This window comes from Danio rerio, chromosome 17, assembly GCF_052040795.2.
Source record: "Danio rerio strain M-AB ecotype USA chromosome 17, GRCz13ab, whole genome shotgun sequence".
In the NCBI taxonomy this organism is placed as follows: Eukaryota; Metazoa; Chordata; class Actinopteri; order Cypriniformes; family Danionidae; genus Danio; species Danio rerio.
In genome coordinates, this window is record NC_141037.1 from 14,554,930 (window position 1) to 14,578,536 (window position 23,607).

Sequence of the window (23,607 nt, forward strand, 5' to 3'; positions counted from 1 at the left end):
TGAGGCCATTCATTCATTCGTTTTCTTGTCGGCTTAGTCTCTTTATTAATCGCCACAGCGGAATGAACCGCCAACTCATCCAGCACGTTTTTACGCAGCAGATGTCCTTCCAGCCGCAACCCATCTCTGGGAAACATCCACACACACATTCACACACACTCATACACTATGGACAATTTAGCCTACCCAATTTACCTGTACCGCATGTCTTTGGACTGTGGGGGAAACCGGAGCACCCAGAAGAAACCCACGCGAAGGCAGGGAGAACATGCAAACTCCACACAGAAACGCCAACTGAGCTGAGGTTCGACCCAACGACCTTCTTGTTGTGAGGCGACAGCACTACCTACTGCACCACTGCCTCGCCCGTGTTGAGGCCAGTTGGAGCTAAAATATGCAGGACACTGGCCCTCCAGGACCGAGTTTGGACACCCCTGGATTAAAGGAATGATTTACCCAATATTTAAAAAAAAGTGGCATGTCATTTAAAAGAAAGAAGGAAATGTTTTTGTTTTTGTTAGTTTCTTTTAGTATTTTTTGCTAAAGTATTATTTTTTAGATATTTATTTTTGTCATTTTTGCCTTTATTTGACAGGACAGTAGGTTGACGAGTGAAGAGCACCCAGAGCACTACCACAGAGCACTACCACACCATATGTCAGTGCACTAACCACTGGGCTATATAATAATTTTGTGCTGTTTTAGTTTATTTAATTTCATGCTATTTATATATTTTTTATTTTATTAAACATATTTAAAAAATGTATATAAAAATATAAATAATGAGGTTTAAAGGAGCGATTTACCCAAAACTGAAAATGTGGTGTGTCATTTAAAAGTGTTTTGTTTCACGTTCTTATTTTTTATGTCGTTTTAATTTATTTTCTTTCATTTTGTTTTATATTTTGCAGTTTATAAATGAGTTTTAAATAAATTTTGTGTTTTGTTTCATGTTCTTTTTATTTCACTTAATTTTATTTTTTTTTCACGTTATTTTAATTTATTTATTTCCATGTTATTTTATTTTTTTATTTTATTTTATAAGTCACTTTAGAGAATTTTGTATCATTTTAGAAGTCATTTTATTTGAATTTTGTGTTTATTACAATTTTTGCCAGTGGTCCCCAACCCCCATGCCGCAGACTAGTACTGGTCCATGAATCAATTGCTACTGGTTTGCACAAGAAATTATTAATTATTTATGTTTTATTTATTATGCGAGTCTGAACGATCTTTTATTTTGAGTGAAGCACCAATGAACTGCCAAGAAATAGATCCTCAACCCATTCGTCAAAAAATCAGCTGAATCCACCATGTCTGTGCAAGAAGATCAACTGCTGGAGATCGCAAATGACAGCGGCCATTCACATACCGCATCCTTTCTGTTTGTTTTTTTCCAATGCGCAGCTCATACCTTCCAGGCGCACCCATTTTAAAACATCTTAAGTATTCGGCAGACTCTAAGTATCTCAAACAAACACTGCAGTGCTTTTTACTTTTCTTCGTACATAAAACTGAATTGCAGTAATGTTTTTCAGCTTGTCATTCTGATGAGCCATCACAATGGTTGATGGTTGCCTCACAATCTACCTACATGACCAGACCACCCCCAGCCCCCCTGACCACGGTAAAATTGTTAAGCCTTGACCGGTCCGCAGTGATACAAAAGTTGGGGACCACTACTTTCTGTGACTGAATATGAAATACAGTCAGTATGTGCCATGACATGCTTGTATTGGCATTAACTATGAATGTCAATGAACTTTTGTGTGGCATTTTGGATTGACCGTTACCATTAATTCTCACAAGCAGCATCATCTCCAACCTGTCACTTTTGATGTTCAGCATTAGTAAGGATGCCTTTTATTGACAACACACACAGAGGCAGCTCACTCCGTTTCAAAACACACTCAATCTTCCTCCTGCACCAGAATCTCATCATAAACACTTTTTCCCCCTTGTCCGGATTGATTTGTGAACATCCAGCGCTGTGTTCAGCCCAGTCGCATCCTGTGGTTTCGGCATGTGTTAATGCACGATCAGCTCATTTTGCCACAAAGGACAGCGATGTCTGACACTGTCTGTCCAAACACATTACACAGACGGATGTGTTCGCGTGCATCCACCATTTGACCCCTGGGAAAAACCACCACCTGCATTCAAAATGCCATGTTCAATGACACACGCGACGCCATGCACATCATTTACTGCTACCATCAGACATGAAATGAAATGACAAGCATTATAGAAATGTAAATCGCAGTGTTAATGCACTGGTCAACACATGTTGCTAGCTTGTTTTTTTTGAGTGAATGGTAGTCTATAATTAAAGCATCTAAATGTGTGCATGTCACATTTGTGGAGTGCATTATGCCGACGGTGTAAATGCCAGATCTGCCCACTCTTTGCAGCTAGAGAGTGGGAACAGCAGGGTAAATATTCACTTTGAGTCAGATTGCATGTTTTCTCCCAGTGGAAGCAGAGAGTCGGCGATGGAGGTGCAGTGAATGTCATTGCATTATTCTCTTCTGATGCACACAAGAGAAATGCTGCGGATGTAGAGAGCGGGTCTTAAACCCATCATCTGACGCTCCACTGGGACACTACGGCCTGATGCGACTGCATTGATCATGAAAGAGTGGGATTTTTGTTTCAACCCTCTTTTTAAAAGCGTAGGGCTGCACTGTATGTAGCAATAAAATCATTGTTATCATGATAATAGTATATGCAATATCTATATGGCAGAGAAGTGCAACATATTACATACATTTTATGTACCAAGCATTTTAGTGCTGCATGCAAAGTTTAGTTTGTTTGTTTATCCAGATCTATACAATCAAATTTACTACGTTTATCCACACATTTTTAGAAGGTGCTTTAAGGTGAACTAAGAGATGAAAATACTTATTAAATTTAATAGACAACAGAGTAAAATGGCACTACTCATTCATTCATTCATTCATTTTCTTTTCGGCTTAGTCCCTTTATTAATCTGGGGTCGCCACAGCGGAATGAACCGCCAACTTATCCTGCATATGTTTTACGCAGCGGATGCCCTTCCAGCTGCAACCCATCTCTGGGAAAAAAATGGCAATACTTTATTTTTAACTACACCTTACTAGTATCAGGTTGGACCCTCTTTTGCTTTCAGAACTGCCGTAATGTGGCATAGATTTAACAAGGTACTGGAAATATTCCTCAGAAATTTTAGTCCATATTGACATGATAGCATCACGCAGCTGCTGAAGATTTGTCGGCTGCACATCCATGATGCGAATCTCACGTTCCACCACATCCCAAAGGTGCTCTATTGAATTGAGATCTAGTGACTGTGGAGGCCATTTGAGTACAGTGTACTCATTGTCATGTTAAAAAAAAAACAGTCTGAGATGATTTACGCTTTATGACATGGCGTGTTATCGTGCTGGAAGTAGCCATCAGAAGATGGGTACACTATTCATAAAGGGATGGACATGGTCAGCAACAATACTCAGGCTGTGGTGTGGACACAATGCTCAGGTGGTACTAATGGACCCAAAGTGTGCCAAGAAATATCCCCCACACCATTACACCACCACCAGCCTGAACGAGGTATGATGGATCCATACTATTATGTTGTTGATGTCAAATTCTGACCTACCATCTGAATTTTGCTGTAGAAACGTATACTAATACTATTTTTACAATCTTTTATTGTCCAGTTTTGGTGAATAAATCCTCTACGTTCTATTAGCGGTTTTATACATGTATCCATCACAGTTGAACTTGTACATGTACTGTCAGGGTTCTGCCACTCTGGTCTTTGTAAATTCTTGTTTTGGTGGCAGAGCTCTGACACTACCCATGTCCGGTCCTGTTTCTGTCTCTGTGTGCGCGCGCGCCGTCGTGGGTGTACGCAGAGTGTGCGCGCTTCTGCTTGACGCGGCCGCGCGCGCGCTCTGCGTCCCTCAGACGCGTGCGCTCTTGTACTCGTGTTTGTGTTTTCGTCTGTCAGCAGCATGGTGTTTCATTCCCAGCGTCTCAGTCTTGTTGGTTTCGGTTTTGGTCGGCGCTGGGATGAAGCATGCATGCTGCATATGTGAGCGCATGGTGAGTGTTTTCATTCATCGTGTGCTCGTGTCTTGCGTCTTTTGTCAAAGCACATGGCTCGGTGTTTACATTGGTCACGTGCTTTTGTCGTGTGCTTCAGTGTTGTGTTATGTGAGCGCATGGCTTGTATTGTCTCTCTGTGTCATGCGCTCTCCCGTCTATTGTCTAGTCCCACCCTCCTTGTTAACCCATATTTAGTTAATTGTGTTCACCTGTGTTTCAATTTACTTTTTTGCTTTATAATCCCCCTCATGTTTTCAGTCCTTTGTCAGTTCGTCGTTGCTAGTTTCCTGTCTTGTTGTGTCCAGCCCTGTCTTGTCCTGCCAGTCCTGCCAGCCCTGTCAAGTTTGTTTTTGCCTTTGTATTCATGTTTTCCCCTTCGGGGTAGTTTTGTTTTGCCTTTTATTTTTATTTTATTATTAATAAATACCCATTGTTTCTTTGGACTTGAGTCCTCGCTCCTTTTCCCCACCACAACCGTGACAGTACGAACTGACCATAACAGAGGACTCAGCAGAAATATGGGTATCTTCCTTTTCTCATCTCCCAGTTCACGTCCCTCTGCATGCCAGCAGAAGGAACGTTTGGGCAAACTCTTTGGTCTTCATCAAGGGGAATCTTCAGTCAAGGAGTTTGCCTACCAGTTTGTCTACGCAGCAGAGGGGCTTGAGTTTACCACCACAGCACTGAAGGAGGCTTTCAATGCTGGACTCAACAGCCCGCTTCAGGCCTGGGAGATGGGGATGCTGGGGATACTGTCATTCTGGCAGTTTGTGAGCTATTTGTACCACAGCCAGGGAGACGGTGGCCTGCCTCCCCTTGGCCCACCGCCAATCCCGCTCACAGACTGCCAAATCCCCAGTCCTCCGATGACCCACCAACGGAGACGGAGGAGGAAGAACGGGCCCTCCTCACCTGTCACCCACCTAGAGGTGACTGAACCCACTGCAGCCCATCCAGCAACCACCCTGGCGGCAGCAACATCCCTCGAGGTGCCCGAAACAGACACTGCAACACTTTCAGAGGTAGTGGAGTGCCCAGCAGTGTCTGAAGAGGTGGCCAGCTTCCCGCCACCAAAAATAAGGAAGCGTAGGAGGAGAAAGGGCTCCTCCACCATACTGGCTCCAGCCCCTGAGCGCCCTCCAGTGTCGGCTCCAGCCCCTGAGCGCCCTCCAGTGTCGGCTCCAGCCCCAGAGCGCCCTCCAGTGTCGGCTCCAGCCCCAGAGCGCCCTCCAGTGTCGGCTCCAGCCCCAGAGCGCCCTCCAGTGTCGGCTCCAGCCCCAGAGCGCCCTCCAGTGTCGGCTCCAGCCCCAGAGCGCCCTCCAGTGTCGGCTCCAGCCCCAGAGCGCCCTCCAGTGTCAGCTCCAGCCCCAGAGCGCCCTCCAGTGTCGGCTCCAGCCCCAGAGCGCCCTCCAGTGTCGGCTCCAGCCCCAGAGCGCCCTCCAGTGTCGGCTCCAGCTCCAGAGCGCCCTCCAGTGTCGGCTCCAGCCCCAGAGCGCAGCTCAGTGCCGGTCCCAGTCCGGCTCCTTGCCCTGCCGGCGCCATCCAGACGTCTTGTCCTGCCGGCTTCAGCCCGGCTCCTTGCCCTGCCGGCACCACCCAGACGTCTAGCCCTGCCGGCACCAGCCCGGCTCCTTGCCCTGCCGGCACCAGCCCGGCTCCTTGCCCTGCCGGCGCCACCCAGACGCCTTGCCCTGCCGGCGCCACCCAGACGCCTTGCCCTGCCGGCGCCACCCAGACGCCTTGCCCAGCCGGCCCCAGCCCGGCTCCTTGCCCTGCCGGCGCCACCCAGACGTCTTGCCCTGCCGGCGCCACCCAGACGCCTTGCCCTGCCGGCGCCACCCAGACGCCTTGCCCAGCCGGCCCCAGCCCGGCTCCTTGCCCTGCCGGCGCCACCCAGACGTCTTGCCCTGCCGGCGCCACCCAGACGTCTCGCCCTGCCGGCGCCACTCAGACGTCTCGCCCAGCCGGCCCCAGCCCGGCTCCTTGCTCTGCCGGCGCCACCCAGACGTCTCGCCCTGCCGGCGCCACCCAGACGTCTCGCCCTGCCGGCGCCACCCAGACGTCTCGCCCTGCCGGCGCCACCCAGACGTCTCGCCCTGCCGGCGCCACCCAGACGTCTCGCCCTGCCGGCGCCACCCAGACGTCTCGCCCTGCCGGCGCCACCCAGACGTCTCGCCCAGCTAGCCCCAGCTCGGCGCCCTGCCCTGCCGGCCCCATCCAGACGTCTCGTCCTGCCGGTCCCAGCCCGACGCCTTGCCCTGCCGGCTCCCCTCTGGTCTCCTGCCCTGCCGGCTCCCCTCTGGTCTCCTGCCCTGCCGGCTCCCCTCTGGTCTCCTGCCCTGCCGGCTCCCCTCTGGTCTCCTGCCCTGCCGGCTCCCCTCTGGTCTCCAGCCCTGCCGGCTCCCCTCTGGTCTCCAGCCCAGCCGGCTCCCCACAGGCCTCCAGCTCAGCCGGCTCCCCACCGACCTCCTGCCTTGTCTCCCCTGATAGACTCTCCCTGGGTCGTCCCTCCTGCTCCTCCCTGGTGTTCCCTCCCTGCACCCTGGACGGACCCTCCGGCTCCACCCTGGCTCCCTGCCGGGGCCCCCGACCCACTGAATCCACCCTGGACTGTCCCTCCTGATCCTCCCTGGTCTTGCCCTCCCATCCCTCCCTTGTTTGTCTTGTTGGGTCTGGCTTGGCTTCCCTCCCTCCCTCCCTTCATGTTGTCTTGCCTGTTCACCCCCCTGTCTTGTGTCTGTTGATGTTGCCTGTTTTGTTTTCTTGTCTGTCTTGTACCTTGTTGGATGTTCCCTTTAGGGACGCCAGGTGGCGTCCCTTTTGGGGGGGGCTAGTGTCAGGGTTCTGCCACTCTGGTCTTTGTAAATTCTTGTTTTGGTGGCAGAGCTCTGACACTACCCATGTCCGGTCCTGTTTCTGTCTCTGTGTGCGCGCGCGCCGTCGTGGGTGTACGCAGAGTGTGCGCGCTTCTGCTTGACGCGGCCGCGCGCGCGCTCTGCGTCCCTCAGACGCGTGCGCTCTTGTACTCGTGTTTGTGTTTTCGTCTGTCAGCAGCATGGTGTTTCATTCCCAGCGTCTCAGTCTTGTTGGTTTCGGTTTTGGTCGGCGCTGGGATGAAGCATGCATGCTGCATATGTGAGCGCATGGTGAGTGTTTTCATTCATCGTGTGCTCGTGTCTTGCGTCTTTTGTCAAAGCACATGGCTCGGTGTTTACATTGGTCACGTGCTTTTGTCGTGTGCTTCAGTGTTGTGTTATGTGAGCGCATGGCTTGTATTGTCTCTCTGTGTCATGCGCTCTCCCGTCTATTGTCTAGTCCCACCCTCCTTGTTAACCCATATTTAGTTAATTGTGTTCACCTGTGTTTCAATTTACTTTTTTGCTTTATAATCCCCCTCATGTTTTCAGTCCTTTGTCAGTTCGTCGTTGCTAGTTTCCTGTCTTGTTGTGTCCAGCCCTGTCTTGTCCTGCCAGTCCTGCCAGCCCTGTCAAGTTTGTTTTTGCCTTTGTATTCATGTTTTCCCCTTCGGGGTAGTTTTGTTTTGCCTTTTATTTTTATTTTATTATTAATAAATACCCATTGTTTCTTTGGACTTGAGTCCTCGCTCCTTTTCCCCACCACAACCGTGACATCCCAGATAGCAGGCAGTAATCGGCCCGAGCTCGGCTGCCCCTCGGCGCCTCCGGCTCCGACTCGGCATCGGCGAGTGTTATCCGGGCCGAGTGCGGCCCGCAGCTCGCTCGCGCACATGCGGTTGTGATGCGGCTGTAAAGCACTGGCCCGATTCCGGTCAACCATATCCTGGCCGCTTCTGGCAAGGACTCGGCTGATGGCAACCGATTAAGTTCTTATTTTATCTAGTAATCTGTTAGCTCCACGTTTAATGATAATTTGAGAAAATATTCATGGTACGATAGCAAAAAAAAAAAAAAAGAATATTTAGTGTGGATGGTCGCAATGTTTAGACGCAAACAAAACAATATTATTTATAAATAGATTATACGTGTCATCTAGAGAAAAACTATGTAAAATTCGCTTATTTTTGAGATAGCACGCTCCTGTGCTGACAGTTTTTTAAAGCAGAAGTTGGTTTCATAATAAACACATGCGTTACTAAATTCCTGATCCAAACTCCAATCCAGACGGTGGCGGTAATGCTCCAAAAAGCTGGTTGTCAACCACCATGGCACGAAGATCACAAGAAGAAAAGGGTTGGTTTTTCAAACATTTCACGTGGAGTCCGGTCAGAAAGGTAAGCTTTTTACTGCTTGTGTTCTGTATAATTAGCGAATTTAGAGCTTAAAACATTTCCACGGTGTTTGGTTGTAACAGCGTTTAGTAATTTAAAACAGTTTGATACGAAATGTAACTTGCTTTAAGAAACACGACTGGAGCTAATGTATGCTAACGCTAACAGATACAAACACGTCTGAAAGTTCCTTTTCCTTTTACACAATGTTAGATTGTAACGTGTGTAGTAACTGAAAACTATTTTAATTATTTTAAAGAAACATGAAACGAATTTGTGTGTATGCTAACTTTGCGTTAAAGAAAGTTTCTGTAGACGAATCCATTAACTAACTTGGCAAAACGTGTTTTTTTCCTGATTTAACATTATAAAGTACCGTGGATGTTGAAAAAAATCATTGTACAGGCGTATACTTATCCAACAGTATTAATTCTGTGATTATGTGTAAATAAAAACTAATCGTTTTGGATTAATAAAATATTATTGTTTATCTTGTTTATGCAGTTAGTCACGAAAATGATCGAAACTCGACTGTTTACTATTCTCTTTAAATTATCCGAGAGAAATATATTACTTTGCACTTAAATTCATATGTGTTAGCCTATGTGAATCAATTATATCTTTTGTTCAAGCTGTAATGGTCAGTTAATGTAAAACTGAACGTCTTAAAGCAGATTTTAATGTTTTTTTATGTTATTGACAGTGATAAATTCTGATTTAAATGAATGGGTAACAATATTTGTTGGTTAAGTCTTATTGTTCTTGTTTAACAAAGGTTAGTGAGATCATTTTGCAGCACATCACGACCAAAGAAGTCAATGGCACACTCTTTTGAACGTGAATAGGCATGTTATAGTTGTGTGCTAAAAGTCCATTATAAGCTGTAAACTGCTGATACATTTTCAACATAGATTGAGCTTTTCAGACATTACATTACTAATTGGTTCACAAACAGCTGAAATGGTTTATTGTTATTGGCTATCATCATCAAACATTTTTCACAATGGTAGGTTAATCTTCATGGGTACAGAATAATGCATGTGCTTGACCATCTTACAAATCTATGTCTCAGATTCATAAGGCTGTCACTCTGCATGAATCTCCGAATAAATCTTGTGCAACCTTCTGTGGACTGATTATTTACACTATAGGTATTATATGCATTAATTAACTTTGATAGTATTTCAGGGTTTGAACTTTTCTTTACGGGAGGTTAACAACAATGTGATGTTTTATTATAGATGCATATGAGGAAGCTCGACTCAAACATCCACACGCAACTGTGATTTCTGACTGGTAGACAGATGAGGATGATGATCGCCTGTCATACATCTAAAGACAGAACAGGTTTGTTTGCAATTATTTTAAACACATACTGTCAACATTATGTCATTGATCTATTACAACCTGTAAATTTTGCCCTGGCACTATACTAAAGTGATGTTTTGTTTTGTAAATGTATCTGATTAAGGGACAGTATAGACACATCTATACCGTGATGAAGAAAAATTACTTGGAACAAAGAGGCTGGATAAAAGGCAGGTATGAAGATTTCAGAAATCAATGCAGCACCACAAGTCACATCACCATCAATGACTATGGCAGAAAACTTAAGACCACCATCAAGATACACAGATACTGTACATTCCAGTACACCAGGCGTGTCCAAACTACGGCCCGCGAGGCTTTTTATAAATATCAATAGAATCTGGCCCGCTATACAAAAATGAACGTAATTCAATAAATAACCACCGGGTGTCGCTATTACATGCATTCAATTAAGCAGCAGTTCTTGTTATGATCTATCTATCTGTCTGTCTGTGTCTGTCTGTCTATCTACACACAGTTGAAGTCTGAATTATTAGCCCCTCATTGATTTATTTCTTCTTTTTTAAATATTTCCCAAATGATGTTTAACAGAGCAAGAACATTTTTACCGTATGTCTGATAATATTTTTTCTTTTGGAGAAAGACTTATGTTTTATTTCGGCTAGAATAAAAAGTGGTTTAATTTTTTTTATGAACCATTTTAATGTCAAAATTATTAGCCCCTTAAGTCTTCAGAACAAACCATTGTTATAAAATAACTTGCCTAATTACCTTAACTTGACTAGTTAACTTGATTAACCTAGTTAAGCCTTTAAATGTCACTTTAAGCTGTATAGAAGTGTCTTAAATATCTAGTCAAATATTATTTACTGTCATCATGGCAAAGATAAAATAAATCAGTTAGTAGAAATGAGTTACTAAAACTAATATGTTTAGAAATGTGTGGAAAAAATGTTTAACTCTCCGTTAAACAGAAATTGGGGAAAAAATAAACGGTGGCTAATAATTTAGCGGGGGCTAACAATTCTGACTTCAACTGTATATATATATCATGTCATATATATATATATCATGTCATATATATATATCATGTATATATATATCATGTCATATCAGACATATATATATGTCTGTGTGATGTATGTAAAATTTGGCCCGCGACAACGTTTGTTTTTTTTGCATCTGGCCCTCGGCCCAAAAAGTTTGGACACTCCTGCAGTACACCTATGAACATTTACAGTCTTTGTTCTAGTGCAGTTTGAGATCAAGACAGAACTTATTGCATCTCGTGGTGTCTTTGTAAGAATTGAAGACATCACTAAATTTGTTAAGGTTTAATGCAGCTAGAAAGTAAAGATCAACTAGAGAATATCAGCAGTGTCTAACCCACTGTTGTATTTACAGAAGTTGTATGAGAATAAGCAACAGGTTGATTTATACTAATCTGTTATTTTTCTTTTTTAGCACGACTGACTGAAGTTTTAAAATCATGCAACGTCATAAAGCAGCAGCTGGGCCTGATTCTCACAAAACCAAAACAGACGTGATGAAATTCCAGATGTAAACACATTTGACCTTCCTTTGGCCAATTTGATTTGGAAAAGCTTGAAAATCAACTAAAGGAGCAGCCCGAACAAATGAAGAAACTGGTAAGTTCAAGCTCTTGCTAATTTCAAAGTGTTTTAAGTTTTTTTTTTTTGTTTTATAGTTTTTTTTTTTTTTGCTTCGTAGGTAGCCTACTTTTTTCCTAATTTTTTCTTTTTTTTTTACATTAGTACTTGTTCACTACTAATTATCTGTTTATCTTTTAATCACAGATGGAGTGAGGACAAATGTCCATACCACGCCACTGATAAAGAAGTGGAAAAATGCATTACAAGGTAGCTACAACTTGCCCCTGACAGGGATGGAGGAAGAAAGAAGAGAAAGCTAATGTGTCAAATGTCTACATCACTATTTTGTTTTAATTTTTAAACAACATTTTAAGTGTATTAGGATGTTCCCTGATACTTGAACAATTTGTTTCTTTCATTTGCATTTATATATATATATATATATATGTATATGTGTATATATATATATGTGTGTGTATATATGTATGGTATGTATGTATGTATGTATGTGTGTGCGCCAAATTGTGAAGAAACATCTTGATACATTTTTAATAAACGTAATACAAATAAAATTATAAATATAAAATTGCACAAGACGTGTATATATATGAAATTTATAATCATCTCACTCATGTCTTGCTGTTTGTGCAATTTGATTTTGTTCTGCAATTATATATATATATATATATATATATATATATATATATATATATATATTTGTTTGTTTATTATTATTTTAATGTTTTATTAAAAAATGTTTCAAGATGTTTCTTCAGAATTCTGCAGTACTTTTTACAAGTTTGACTTGGATATTTTACGGATTGTCATTGGTATTTTTAAGATGTTTCTTGCTATATCTTAAATTGGTTTCTATATTTAGGTTTATATAAAATTTAGCTGTTTTTTACAAATTTTTAATTTAAGTCTATTGGGAAAACAGGGTTGTTTTAAAAAACATCTGTGTTTGTGTGTAATTTTTAGATTTTTTGTTTAAATCTTTCTGTGTGTCTTTATTGTGTTGTTTTATTGTTGTTTTTATATTGATATTCTTGTGCACTACAAAATTATTTATAAAATTTTAGTACTATTTTTTTCATGCAATCAATAAACGTTTAACATTTATTTATTTTGTCATTTGTCTTGATTATTTTCGTTACAGAATATGTATGCAGTTTGCACTTTATTCAAAGGTTAAACGCAGTGCTTACACTTTGTGTTTACATTATAGCCTGTGTTTGCTGTTATATAAATTCAAATGGTTGTAATACCATATATCAAGTACCAATGTAATACCAAAAGGTTTTATAAGGTGTATAAATACGGAGTCGCGCCAGCTCCGGGCCGCAGCGCACATTACCCTCGCGCCGATTCCGGCGCGGATGCGCAGCGTCGGCTCGCTTACGGCCGCCGCATCTGGCCCGCTTGATTCGGGCCGGAATCGGGCAGTGAGTCCACAGGCATCCGGCCCGAGTCCGGCAGCCGAAGTTGGGCCGAGGGGTTAGTCTCCGGCAGGCGACAATCTAGCCGGAACTGGCCCGAGTGTATTTTGCTATCTGGGATGTACTTGGTGAATACAGTCAGTCCCAATGTGCCATTTACCGGTGTTAGTGCAACAACTTAGGAGCCATCACACAGAATGCAACTTCCTCTCAGGAATGTTGGTGTCAAATAAGTTTTAATGCCAACTTGCTACTGTATACATGCTTGCCCTGAGTTCTTGTGATTGGTAAAACAGCTTTGGAGCTGATATTCATTAGTAGTTCTGTGGTTAAAAGAAAAACACAGTGAGAAAAATGAAAATCTAAGTTAAAATAAATTATGCATCAATAATTGTTTGTCCATTGTCCAGTGTTTCTTTTTTCAATATCAACTGATGTTAAAATGTAAAATATAAAAGTGGAAGAATATTGTGTTGATCATGAGTTTTTACTTTTTGTTCTGCAAATTTAAAATAGCATTTGACAGGAATGTAAAAAAAAGAGGGGAAAATGCTTCCTTTTTGTTCTAAAATGTCTGATTCGTGAACTGTATCTTATGGCTAATACATTTTGAAACAAATTAATATAATCTAATTTGAGTATAGAAGCATTTAATAATGTCTGGCAATTTAACATTGTGCTGAACTCAAGCAGTAAGACTCTTCTGAATTGGTAGCTGTAACAGATTTATGATATTATTGTTCAGTAAAGTAAGTCTCTTATAGATTGATTTTTGACTATCCAACTTCAAGACTGCAAGACGCAATTTTGGCTCATTATCACTATGAAGCATTTTTGTGACAAGTTTTGTTGTTACAGGCTGTTTTAAATTCCTTATAATACTAGTTTAAAGTTTCATGATTTTCTTTCTATCTTCTTCTTCTTCTTCTTTTTTTTTTAAACGAGAGGTTTACTTCCACCCAAGGTCAAAATATTTAAATATTCCCATAATATACACTGCAGCATCAGCTCTTTTCTCTGTGTCAGAAACTATTCCAATTCTCATTACCATATCTGAATTCTAGATGCTTTCTCTCTGCTTGTATTTGTGTTTGTTCTTGTAAAAGTTCTTTAACAGTAACTTTTGGTAGACAAGAACTGAAGACTTGTTTTTTAGGACTGTTCAGGTTGTACTGTGTCTTTTTTCCATCATGCCAGTGCTCGCAATGAGGGGAATGAAATAAATAACAAAAAGCATCCTTTTTGTAAAGCCACAATCCCCTTTAGATTAACAACAGTGTGTGTAATGCAAACGTATCATGCAAATTATTATATATTCAAATTCTTTGTTTATGTTAATTTATAACTTATAAACAATGATGACTGACCAATCAGAACTCAGTATTGTAATAAAGCACCACGCACAAGTGCAATGCAGTTCATTGTGTCATTTTGCACGGTTTGCAAATAGTCTGAGAGTGCAGTTCTGACGCAACTTTTTGCAGTCTTTAAAAAAAGAGAACAGAAGGTGTGATATTTAGTATTTAGTTGTTTAATATTATATATGTGTGCTGTACCTGCCATGCATAACTGCATTTCAGATCAGTTTGAAGCACGTGTAACTTAAGCTGTTCTATATTTACTGTAAAACACAGTTAACAGGACTTGCTAACATTTACTTCAGCGACCCAAGTTTCACTGTTAATATCTAAGTTATTAGTTACAACTATTATTCTTATCCCAAAAATGAGAACGCAAATGATGTGATGATTTTTAGAATTACTGTTGTCCAAGTGTTGCTCTGTTTTCTCAAAAATGCTTCCAAACAGCTCAACTGATGTACATGTCCATACCGTGTTTTGTCCATGAATGAACCTTGACCTTTGATATGAGACAATGATTTAGTCGTCCATTTAGTAAGACATTTGTGAATGAATCAGCTGTACGAACAGTTCTATTAAATGAATCATCTAGTGAAAAGACTTGACTCCTCCTACTGGTGGTTTTAGTTTTAAATCTCATGACATTTATGCAACCTCCTACACCTTGTTAAACTGTCAGTTTATAAATTAACAGTACATTTATTGTTAACACTTTATTTTGACGTTCCATTTGAGTATTAGTGGACTGTCTGCTTAATATTTGTTGATATGCCTCTTCAATAGACATTTAGCTGACTATAAGAAACTTTGCTTGTTCACGTCAACTTACGTGACCCCTAACCCCAACCTAACACTCTACTTATAATCTACTGAGAATTAGTTGGCAGTAGATGCAATTTAACTTTTTTTTTAAGTTTAACAAACGGACCATCAAAATAAAGTGTGCCATCTTTGTTGTGTCAAGAGGAATTTTGTTGATTTAATCTGATTGTAGCATATTCTTACTGATATTATTTCAGTTTATATAAAAAAGCTCATGTAGTTGGGCCACATAGGATAAACAAACTGTTTTAAATAAATAGGTAAATTTATATTGAATCAATAAAACAGTTACTGGTAGTCTGACTTACATTGTCAATTAATTGTCGCTTTTAATTTCATGATTTTCAAATGACATGCTTAAGATTGTTAACAGTTGGTGGTTATTTAAAAAACAAACATTTTCTTAAATTAAAAATGTATTTAGAACTATTTTGTTATCATTATGTGTGTGTAGCTATAGGACACCTCCTACTAATCCCCCTGATCATATGACGACTGATCATATGAATATCTATTTAGATCCATGATGTCCATCCAAATGAAATTGAAAAATTGAATTAAGCAAAGCTGTGATTAGCATGCACATCTTGTCAGGAAAGTAAGATTGTGTAATCAGTAGTAAATCTACAAAATAAATAGATAAATGATAAGGCCAGAGGATGCTGTTTCATGAAAGCACCAAACACCTAACAAAGCAAAAACCTAGTGTTGTTAAAAGTGCCAATCGTTACTGAAATGTTAAAAATGTTCATTTAGTGTTGGCATTCATTTTATTAGTACATTAACCAAGCTATAAACATGTTCTAATCATTATTATTCATGCTCACAGTATGCCACCCATGTTAAAGCAATAGCGATGCATGTGAATTAATGTTAACAATGTGCTGGCCATGCTGGCAACAGGTTGATTAATAATAGCTTAGTGTTAAACGTATTAGCAAAATAATAAACTGTTAAAATAAGGCTGATAACAGATTACTGTGAATTGTTAGCTATAGCTGCATGAGTCCACCTATTTGTGCACTGTATTGAAAAATGCTAGCAATGTGTTTTTTAGCAACACACTACTAATGTTTTAATACATGTTAGCATAAGCGAAAAAAACATGCTAGGAACATGTTAAAGCACAATAAACATGCTAGCAGTCTCATAAATCATGCTAATACATGCTAGTGACAATGCTGTTAGCATGGTAGCAATGTGTAAAGACATATTTCTCAACAGTAAACACTGAAGAAAGGTTAAAATCAACAGAGGAGAGCATATTTGTAATCTTATAGAAGCATGACCTGAATCAGAAGACAATTCTCCTATATATTTGTTAGGATAGCACAGTGCTGTGAATGTCCAGCACCTTTGACCTCACAGATGAATGCACCTGGAAATATTTCTTCTTTGTAACATTATTGTCATCTTTGGTAAGCCAAGTGAAGCAAAACAGCTTTTGGGAATTAGATCGAAGGTGGCTTGAGTTTGAACCCTGCTTACAAGAAGACTCACTTGAGGGATTTTTAATGCAGCTTGTTTTGATTGACAGGACCCTGGATGGATGGTTGCTAACTAACATTCTATTCGTACTCAATAGGAGGCACTGAGACAGAAGGGGAACTAGAACAGACCCAATTTATCTCCAGGTGCTGTTTGTCAGCAAGACTGTATTTAAGGCTGTGATGTTCACATTTTTCAGGCTCTAAATATGTGCACTCATCTATCAGCTTTAAAGAAATGTACTGAATATTTACTCACCCAAAAGGGGTTCGAATTTGTTAGATTTCCTTTGTTTTCTTTTGAAAACAAAATAAGTTACAGTACTTTGAAAAATGTTAGAAAAAGGTTTCAGCATTTTTCAAAATAACTTCTTTTGCATTCAACAGAAGAAAGAGTCCATAGGTTTGTGACTAGTGTTGGGTAAGTAATAAGATTACAATATTAATTTATTAATAAGTAATAGATTACAAATTACTGACTTTTGGAAAATTGTATTCTGATTACATTACTAATAATTACTTCATTTAAAAAGTTATCAGATTACTAATTACTATAGTTTGAAATTACTCTTAAAACATATAAAATATACAAAAACTGCAGCTCTTTCAGTAATTTAATATTTACTGAAAAGCATTACAAGGTGTTGATCACAGCAGCTTTACATATTTAAAAGACTTAGATAGTTTGTCTTTTTTTATCACAAAAGAAGACACATATCACAAAACTGGATATCTGTAACCATTGACATCCATAGTATGTCAAAGGACTGCAGTGTTTGGGTCCCCTGTGATTTTTTTGAAGTAATTAGTCTACCAAAATGTGTATATTCCGTAAAAAGCATGAAGCTGATTGGTCAGTTCTTGTCGCGTGCCTGGAAAATGCAAGTGCGCAATATGCATTACATTTCACATTTTACATTTCTTTTCATTGCATTGCATTGCATTTAATGTTTTACAATTTAGTAGTTCCAAGAATACCTTAATTCGATTGAATTGTAAAACATTGAATTTTATTTGCTATATAAATATTTGACAATGCAATAAATATTTATGGTTCTAAGAATTGTTAAATTTTTCATTAAATAGCTTAATTATCATTATGCTTTTGTTACAATATGCATTTTTTTATTATTATTACACTTTTTTTATTAACTTTGGTTACATTTTTTTTGAGAGCAACACAGTGCTTCAGTGGTTGCCTCACAGCAAAAAGGTTGCTGGTTTTGAGCCTTTCTGGGTCAGTTGTCATTTCTGTGGGGAGTTTACATGTTCTCCTTGTGTTGGCGGGTTTTTTTTTTCTCGGTGCTCTAGTTTCCCCCTACAGTCTAAAGATGTGGTATAGGTGAATTGAATACACTAAATTGGCCATAGTGTATGTGTGTGAATGTAAGAGTGTATGGGTCTTTCCCAGGACTGAGTTACAGTTGGAAGGGCATCCGCTGTGTAAAACATTCTGAATAAGTTGCTGAATGGCGACCCTTAATGAATAAAGGGGCTAAGCCGAAGGAGAGTGAATGAATTAATGAAAAACTTTTTGGTTAAGTTTTTGACGGTTTGAAAAATTTGGCTTATATGTTCTTCTAAACATTATTTATATGTATTATTTTTGAGTTTTCATTTATTTCGCTTTCACATTCATGACAAAAAATGTGTTGTGCGTACATACCATAGACTATATATGACCTTTACATGCATGTGACAGTCATCTCACGTTTTTATGCTGTGCGCGGTATGTTTCAGCATTTATATAGATTGCATTACTCCTGGCTTGCATCAGCTGATATCTACATTTCTAGATATGATGTCTTAAAGCAGAGTACATTAAAGGCCCAAAGCTAGTTCTTTTGAATAAAACAAGTTCTGGTAGAATAAAAAGGTTTTAATCTTGACCACCTCACAGGGTTGTTTTGTTGAACTACAGATTTGCATTATTCAGAAATGTTACATACTGAAGGTCTCCCTAAACAATTCACCTAAGATGACTTTTTTCACCCTCCTGGTTTTGAAAGAGCATCTGAACTCTACCCTATGGGAGAAGTAGCTAGAAATAATAAACAGCTCAAAACAGTCAAACTACTTGCTCTACAAACAAAGTGTGTTGATTAAGGGTGTCACGATCCTCCAAATCCTCGATTCAATTACATTTTCGATTCTAAAGGCACGATTCGATTCGATTTTCGATTATGAATAATTAATTAATGACCAATTAATTATTTGTAGCCTACCGTTTAAGCTACCTGACCTGCATGGTCTTTGTTTTACCCATAAACAAATCATACAGTAAATGAATAAAGGCAAGATACACACATAATTACCACTTGTCAATCACTTTTTCTGCGGGACTCGTGAATAGGCAGTGATCTGTGTCGTTATAATGGCGTCGGTAAAAAAAGACGGACAACCAACAGGAACCAGCCAACAGTATCTGAGGTGTTCGCTAAAATGACGAAGTACAAGTGAGTGAAAGATTGAAGCAGTCCTCTGACTGCCTGGACCTGCTGTCTCGAGCGCATGCCTGTGTGTGCGTCTGTGTCTGTGTGGTCACGTGATGTGCATTTTCAGAGGTAGAGAGGAAGGAGGGCTGCTCAAATGCTAAACGCCACTGTGGATGTCAAATCATTGTCGTTCTAAAATGCCATTTAAAAACAAAGACAGTGTAAACAGGGCCTGAGTGTGTACTTTTCGCGAGCGGATTTGCAATGGGGTCGGGTGGAGGATCACGATGCCGGTGTTGTCTATCGGACGAACTGTACGTAATACGTACATAGCAGAGCTTGCAAACTGTGTTTTTTTTTGTCGACAACACAAACGTTGTCAACATAACTCACTGGAAATCCAAAATGCGATTTCATTGACAGAGGAGAGGATTTAAGTTCTGTCGACGGGTCTCCTGCTTCTGCAGTTTAACACTTCAAGCACTTCAAGCTTTTAAGCACTTCAACAAGCCTGTTTTTTTCCCGCTTGGCAAGCCAAGCTGACGTGACATGAGGGCGTGGCAGTATCGACGATTCTATTTTTTGATTCGATAATCGAAATTGAGCATAAATTTTGATTGATTTCGTTTGAAAATCATTGAAATCATGACACCCCTAGTGTTGATGTATATGTATATGACTATACAGGCAAAGCAGAATAATATAATAAGAAAATGTCAGTTTGCAACATCAAGCAGCATAACACACTGTTTTTGACATCCAAAATCAATGGAAGTGAATGAGACCGGAAATCCTGAGCCAAAAAGATTTAAATGGCTGAGCCCCGTCATGGGCAAAGAATTAGGTGAATAAGCACATAGAATTAACAAGCAAATAAGTGAACGTAATAAATGAATAATGTGTTAACAAGGAGGGTGCGACTAGACAATAGACAGGAGAGCACATGACACAACGAAACAACAAAAGCCATGTGCTCACATAAAACGGGATTGTCTTTACATGAAACACAACACTAAAGCATGTGACACGTAAACATGAACCATGTGCTAAACACAACACCAACAGAAGACTGAACGCAAGACACGAGTACACAATAAATAAAAACCCTCACTGTGCACTCACATGCAATGTGCATGTTCCATCCCAGCGCCAACTGAAACCAAGGCCCAATCCCAATTCTATTTTTGTACCCCTTCCTCTTCCCCTTGGCCCTTACAAATGAGGGTCATGGGGAAGGGCTTCAAAATCTACCCCAAAGAATTGGGACAGCACTACAGCACCTGCCCACGTCATCATATGTCATCGCCTTCTCTTGCTTCATATAAAATCAGACGGTTGCGACTGCTGTAGTGATTCCAGTTGTGCTATATATTTTCGGTATTTATTTTCATGAAATCACTGAAGGCATACATTATGTCATCATAGCGATCTAATGTGGCAATAAGATCCTTACAGTACTGTGTATTTACTCAGTGCCCATATTCATCTATGTAAACACATCCAAAACAACATTAACATTAAAGCAGACAGTGTAAAAAGCCCACTGACAGCCACTAGACTTTTTTGACAGGGTATTCCAGTGTCATCGAGTGTCAGAATGCTGTGGGACTACTGTACAGAAGTTATTATTAGGGATTATAGATCGTGAATAGATCGCAAAATTTTTTTTCCTTTTTTTTTCTTTTTTTTAATTTTACATTTACATTTAGTAATTTAACTGACAATTTTATCCAAATTGACTTATAAATGAGGACAAGGAAGCAATTAACACAACTATAATGGCAACAATGAATAAGTAGGCAAGTTTCAGGTGTGTAAAGTCTAAAAAGGAAAGCATTAGTAATGTAAGGTTTTTTTTTTTCTTTTTTTTTGAGCACAGTTAGTGGTATAGCCAGAGAGGCAATTGCAGATTAGCAAGAAAAGGAACCACGATGCGATGTTCATTCACTGAACGCAAGTTTCTGGAGGGCACATAAATCTGCAGAAGTGAGAGCAGATAAGAAGGAGCAAAGCCAGAGGTCGTTTTGTAAGCAAACATCAGAGCTTTGAATTTGATGCGAGCAGCAACTGGCAGCCAGTGCAAACGGGTGAGTAGCGGAGTGACGCTTTTTTTTTTATTATTTTAGGTTCATTAAAGACCACTCGTGCTGCTGCGTTTTGAAGCAGCTGAAGAGGTTTGATAGAGTTAGCTGGAAGCCCGGCTAGAGAATTGCAATAATCCAGTCTGAATAGAACAAGAGCTTGATCATGCTTAATTTTTTTTAAGCATGATGGTAAAACATGAACGTGGTTATGACTATATTAAAACGTGTTTGTGTTTGTTTGTTGTAAAAATTCATAATAATGACAAAAAAAAATACAAATTAGTGGTCATTACTTCCAGGTGCAACTGTCGCTAGTGTATTCTAAGAAATTATTCTTACCTCTTGGTTTCGAGTGTGGTCCTGAAAAAGGGTGTATACTCTTTGCTCCTAACCCTACGCCTTCAAGCTAAAGAAAATGGGGACACCACTACCCCTTCACGGGCATGCGCAAAACGAGAGGTAGGGCTAAGGAGAAGGGCTAAGGGGTAGAATTGGAATTGGGCCCAACTAGACTAAGGCCCTGAGACTAAAACAGCATGATGCAGACAGAACAAACATGAGGACAAGACCGCGTATCACGAGCACGGCCAAGACGGCGCTCGTACAAAGAAACAGAGACAGACAAGAACAGAATGAGAGTCCTCGACTTGAGAAAACTCGAACCGTGCACAACATACAAGACAGGACAGGACTAGTGTCTGGACTGCCACCAAAACAAGAATTGACAATACCCAAGTGGCAAAATCCTGACATTCATAATCGCAGATGATTCAATTGGCTGATAATGAATGTGTGCTTTTAAAGATTCAATGTAGTGAAGACAGAGAGACTTAAAAGGAAAGTGATTTTAAATCAAAATGAGAAAATGATTAAGTGATCTGAGTAAGTTGTAAATTAGCACGTTTCCTGGCAGAATGTTGATTTATTTTTGTGTAATGTTGCCATTTTTAGCTCAGCTTCTTGTGTTTTGCTGTGACCTCAAAGTTCAAGATGACTTACTGCTGGTGAACATGAATTGAAAAATATGCGATTTTCCAAATTTTAGGTGAGGTGATCTCACACTTAATATTCAGTCATAGAGATATATGCTTTTCATAAAAAATGTGTCATAGCTTATAAAGTGTGTTGGAAACACTACAAATGTATAAAAAATTCCCTCTAAAACAATAACAAAACACACAATGAGGTGACTCACTCTCTCTCTCCTCTTCCCCATTTTTAGATGATTTTTCAGAAACTATTAACACACTGTTTATTTTTAACCAGCCAATTACCAGCAGAATATTAAAAGCACTTGTTGATAGTTGAACTCTGCTCACTTCCAGTTGATTGGAAAAGCTCAAAGTGCTGTGCTCATTGTATCAATTATAAGGCTATTAATGGGACATTATGCATGTCAGCAGGTGTAATGATGTGACAAGCTCATTATGTGTCATTGTAGGAATTGCTTAATGCGCTATCAGACTCATTTATGACTTAAGCACAGCTGATATTGATATTCGGGACATGTATATGAACAGAATTGCTTGAGTCACTCTTCACTCATTACACTCTGACTGTCTGAACACATTCGCTCTGCTTTTTTGCAATTAGTTTTTTTTTTTCCAAGCAGATGATGTTAAAGTGACTCATATTCATTCAAGGAAACGGATAATGTCATGCCTCTCCTGGGTATTGAACCTGTGACCTTGGTGGTATTTTTAAATTTGTTTTGAGGTTAAAGGATGTAAAATATCTTCAGTGTGTTTTTGTAATTACATTTTTTATGTTTGAAAATTATGCACCCAAAAATGTGAAATAAATGCATAAATTATGTAAAATTAAATATTAAAATTTGAATGTAAAAATTTAAATACAGTATTTTGTAATAAATTTTATTAATTACGTTGAATAATAATTTGCAATAAATTGCAAAACTGTAAAATACCTCATCTTCAAATTTTACCTAGAAAGTTAATAGCTGAAATATTAACATGCTGAAATTACTACTACAGTTTCTAAAGCTTTGTTCTCCACGATGGAGATTTTCATCAGCTTTGTACAGTATAGTAGGAACTGTTGTTGATTTTTTTTCTTCTTCTTCTGTCATACCATCAGAGTTATGAATCAGCACACACGGTACCAAAATACAGCCAAGAATCAGATGATCTCTGGGTTGACGAGTCTGGATTCAAACCAATATTCAAAACAGGTTTGGCATATTCATGTCATTTGTTTTATATTTACAGAATGTCAAATTCATTTACATGTGTTTGTAATTTATTCTGTTGTGAAAGTGTTTTTGTGCAATAACCATCATACAGTTTTTTTTTTCCAAGTTTCTGAACAATGAATTAATGTCAATTAATTGACTGACTGATTCATAGATTGACAGATTGATTTATTGACTGCTTGATTGATTTATTAACATATTGATTGATTGATTGATTGATTGAAATTGATTGATTGATTGATTAACATATTGATGGATTGATTGACATTGATTGGTTAATTGACAGATTAATTTATTGACTGATTGATTGACAGCTTGACTGATTTACTGTTTGATTGACTGATTGATTGACCGATTGGTTGACTGACTCACTGATTGATTGACTGATTCACAGATCAACTAACTGATCAATTGTTTGATTGATTGACAGTTTGACAGATTGATTGACTAATTCACAGATCGACTGATTGATTGACTGTTTAGT

General features: G+C 39.6%; 2 protein-coding genes across 8 annotated transcripts in view; both read left to right on the plus strand.

The window, feature by feature from the left end:
* LOC147833028 (uncharacterized) overlaps positions 1-23,607 on the plus strand; it is a 425,349-nt gene that overhangs the window by 168,305 nt on the left and 233,437 nt on the right. For all 7 annotated transcript variants that reach the window (XR_015513156.1, XR_015513154.1, XR_015513155.1 and 4 more), the window contains one exon: positions 23,009-23,102. Coding sequence is in view for 1 of the 7 variants with exons in the window: in XM_087290191.1 (XP_087146317.1) it covers positions 23,013-23,102 (90 nt within the window). In the remaining 6 variants the exon portion in view is untranslated. The remainder of the gene's footprint in view (positions 1-23,008; positions 23,103-23,607) is intronic.
* On the plus strand, positions 3,784-8,004 carry LOC147833029 (uncharacterized). The gene is made up of 2 exons (XM_087290176.1): positions 3,784-6,018; positions 6,098-8,004. Exons 1-2 carry the CDS (start codon positions 4,143-4,145, stop codon positions 6,274-6,276), a joined length of 2,055 nt encoding a protein of 684 aa, XP_087146302.1. The 5' UTR covers positions 3,784-4,142; the 3' UTR covers positions 6,277-8,004.

Bases quoted from the DNA above. Each gene is read 5' to 3' on its own strand.
- LOC147833029 (XM_087290176.1), top strand. From the start codon at position 4,143: ATGGCTCGGTGTTTACATTGGTCACGTGCTTTTGTCGTGTGCTTCAGT. The intron at 6,019-6,097 runs GTCTCGCCCTGC...GGCGCCACCCAG, and splicing joins CCTGCCGGCGCCACCCAGAC to ACGTCTCGCCCTGCCGGCGC.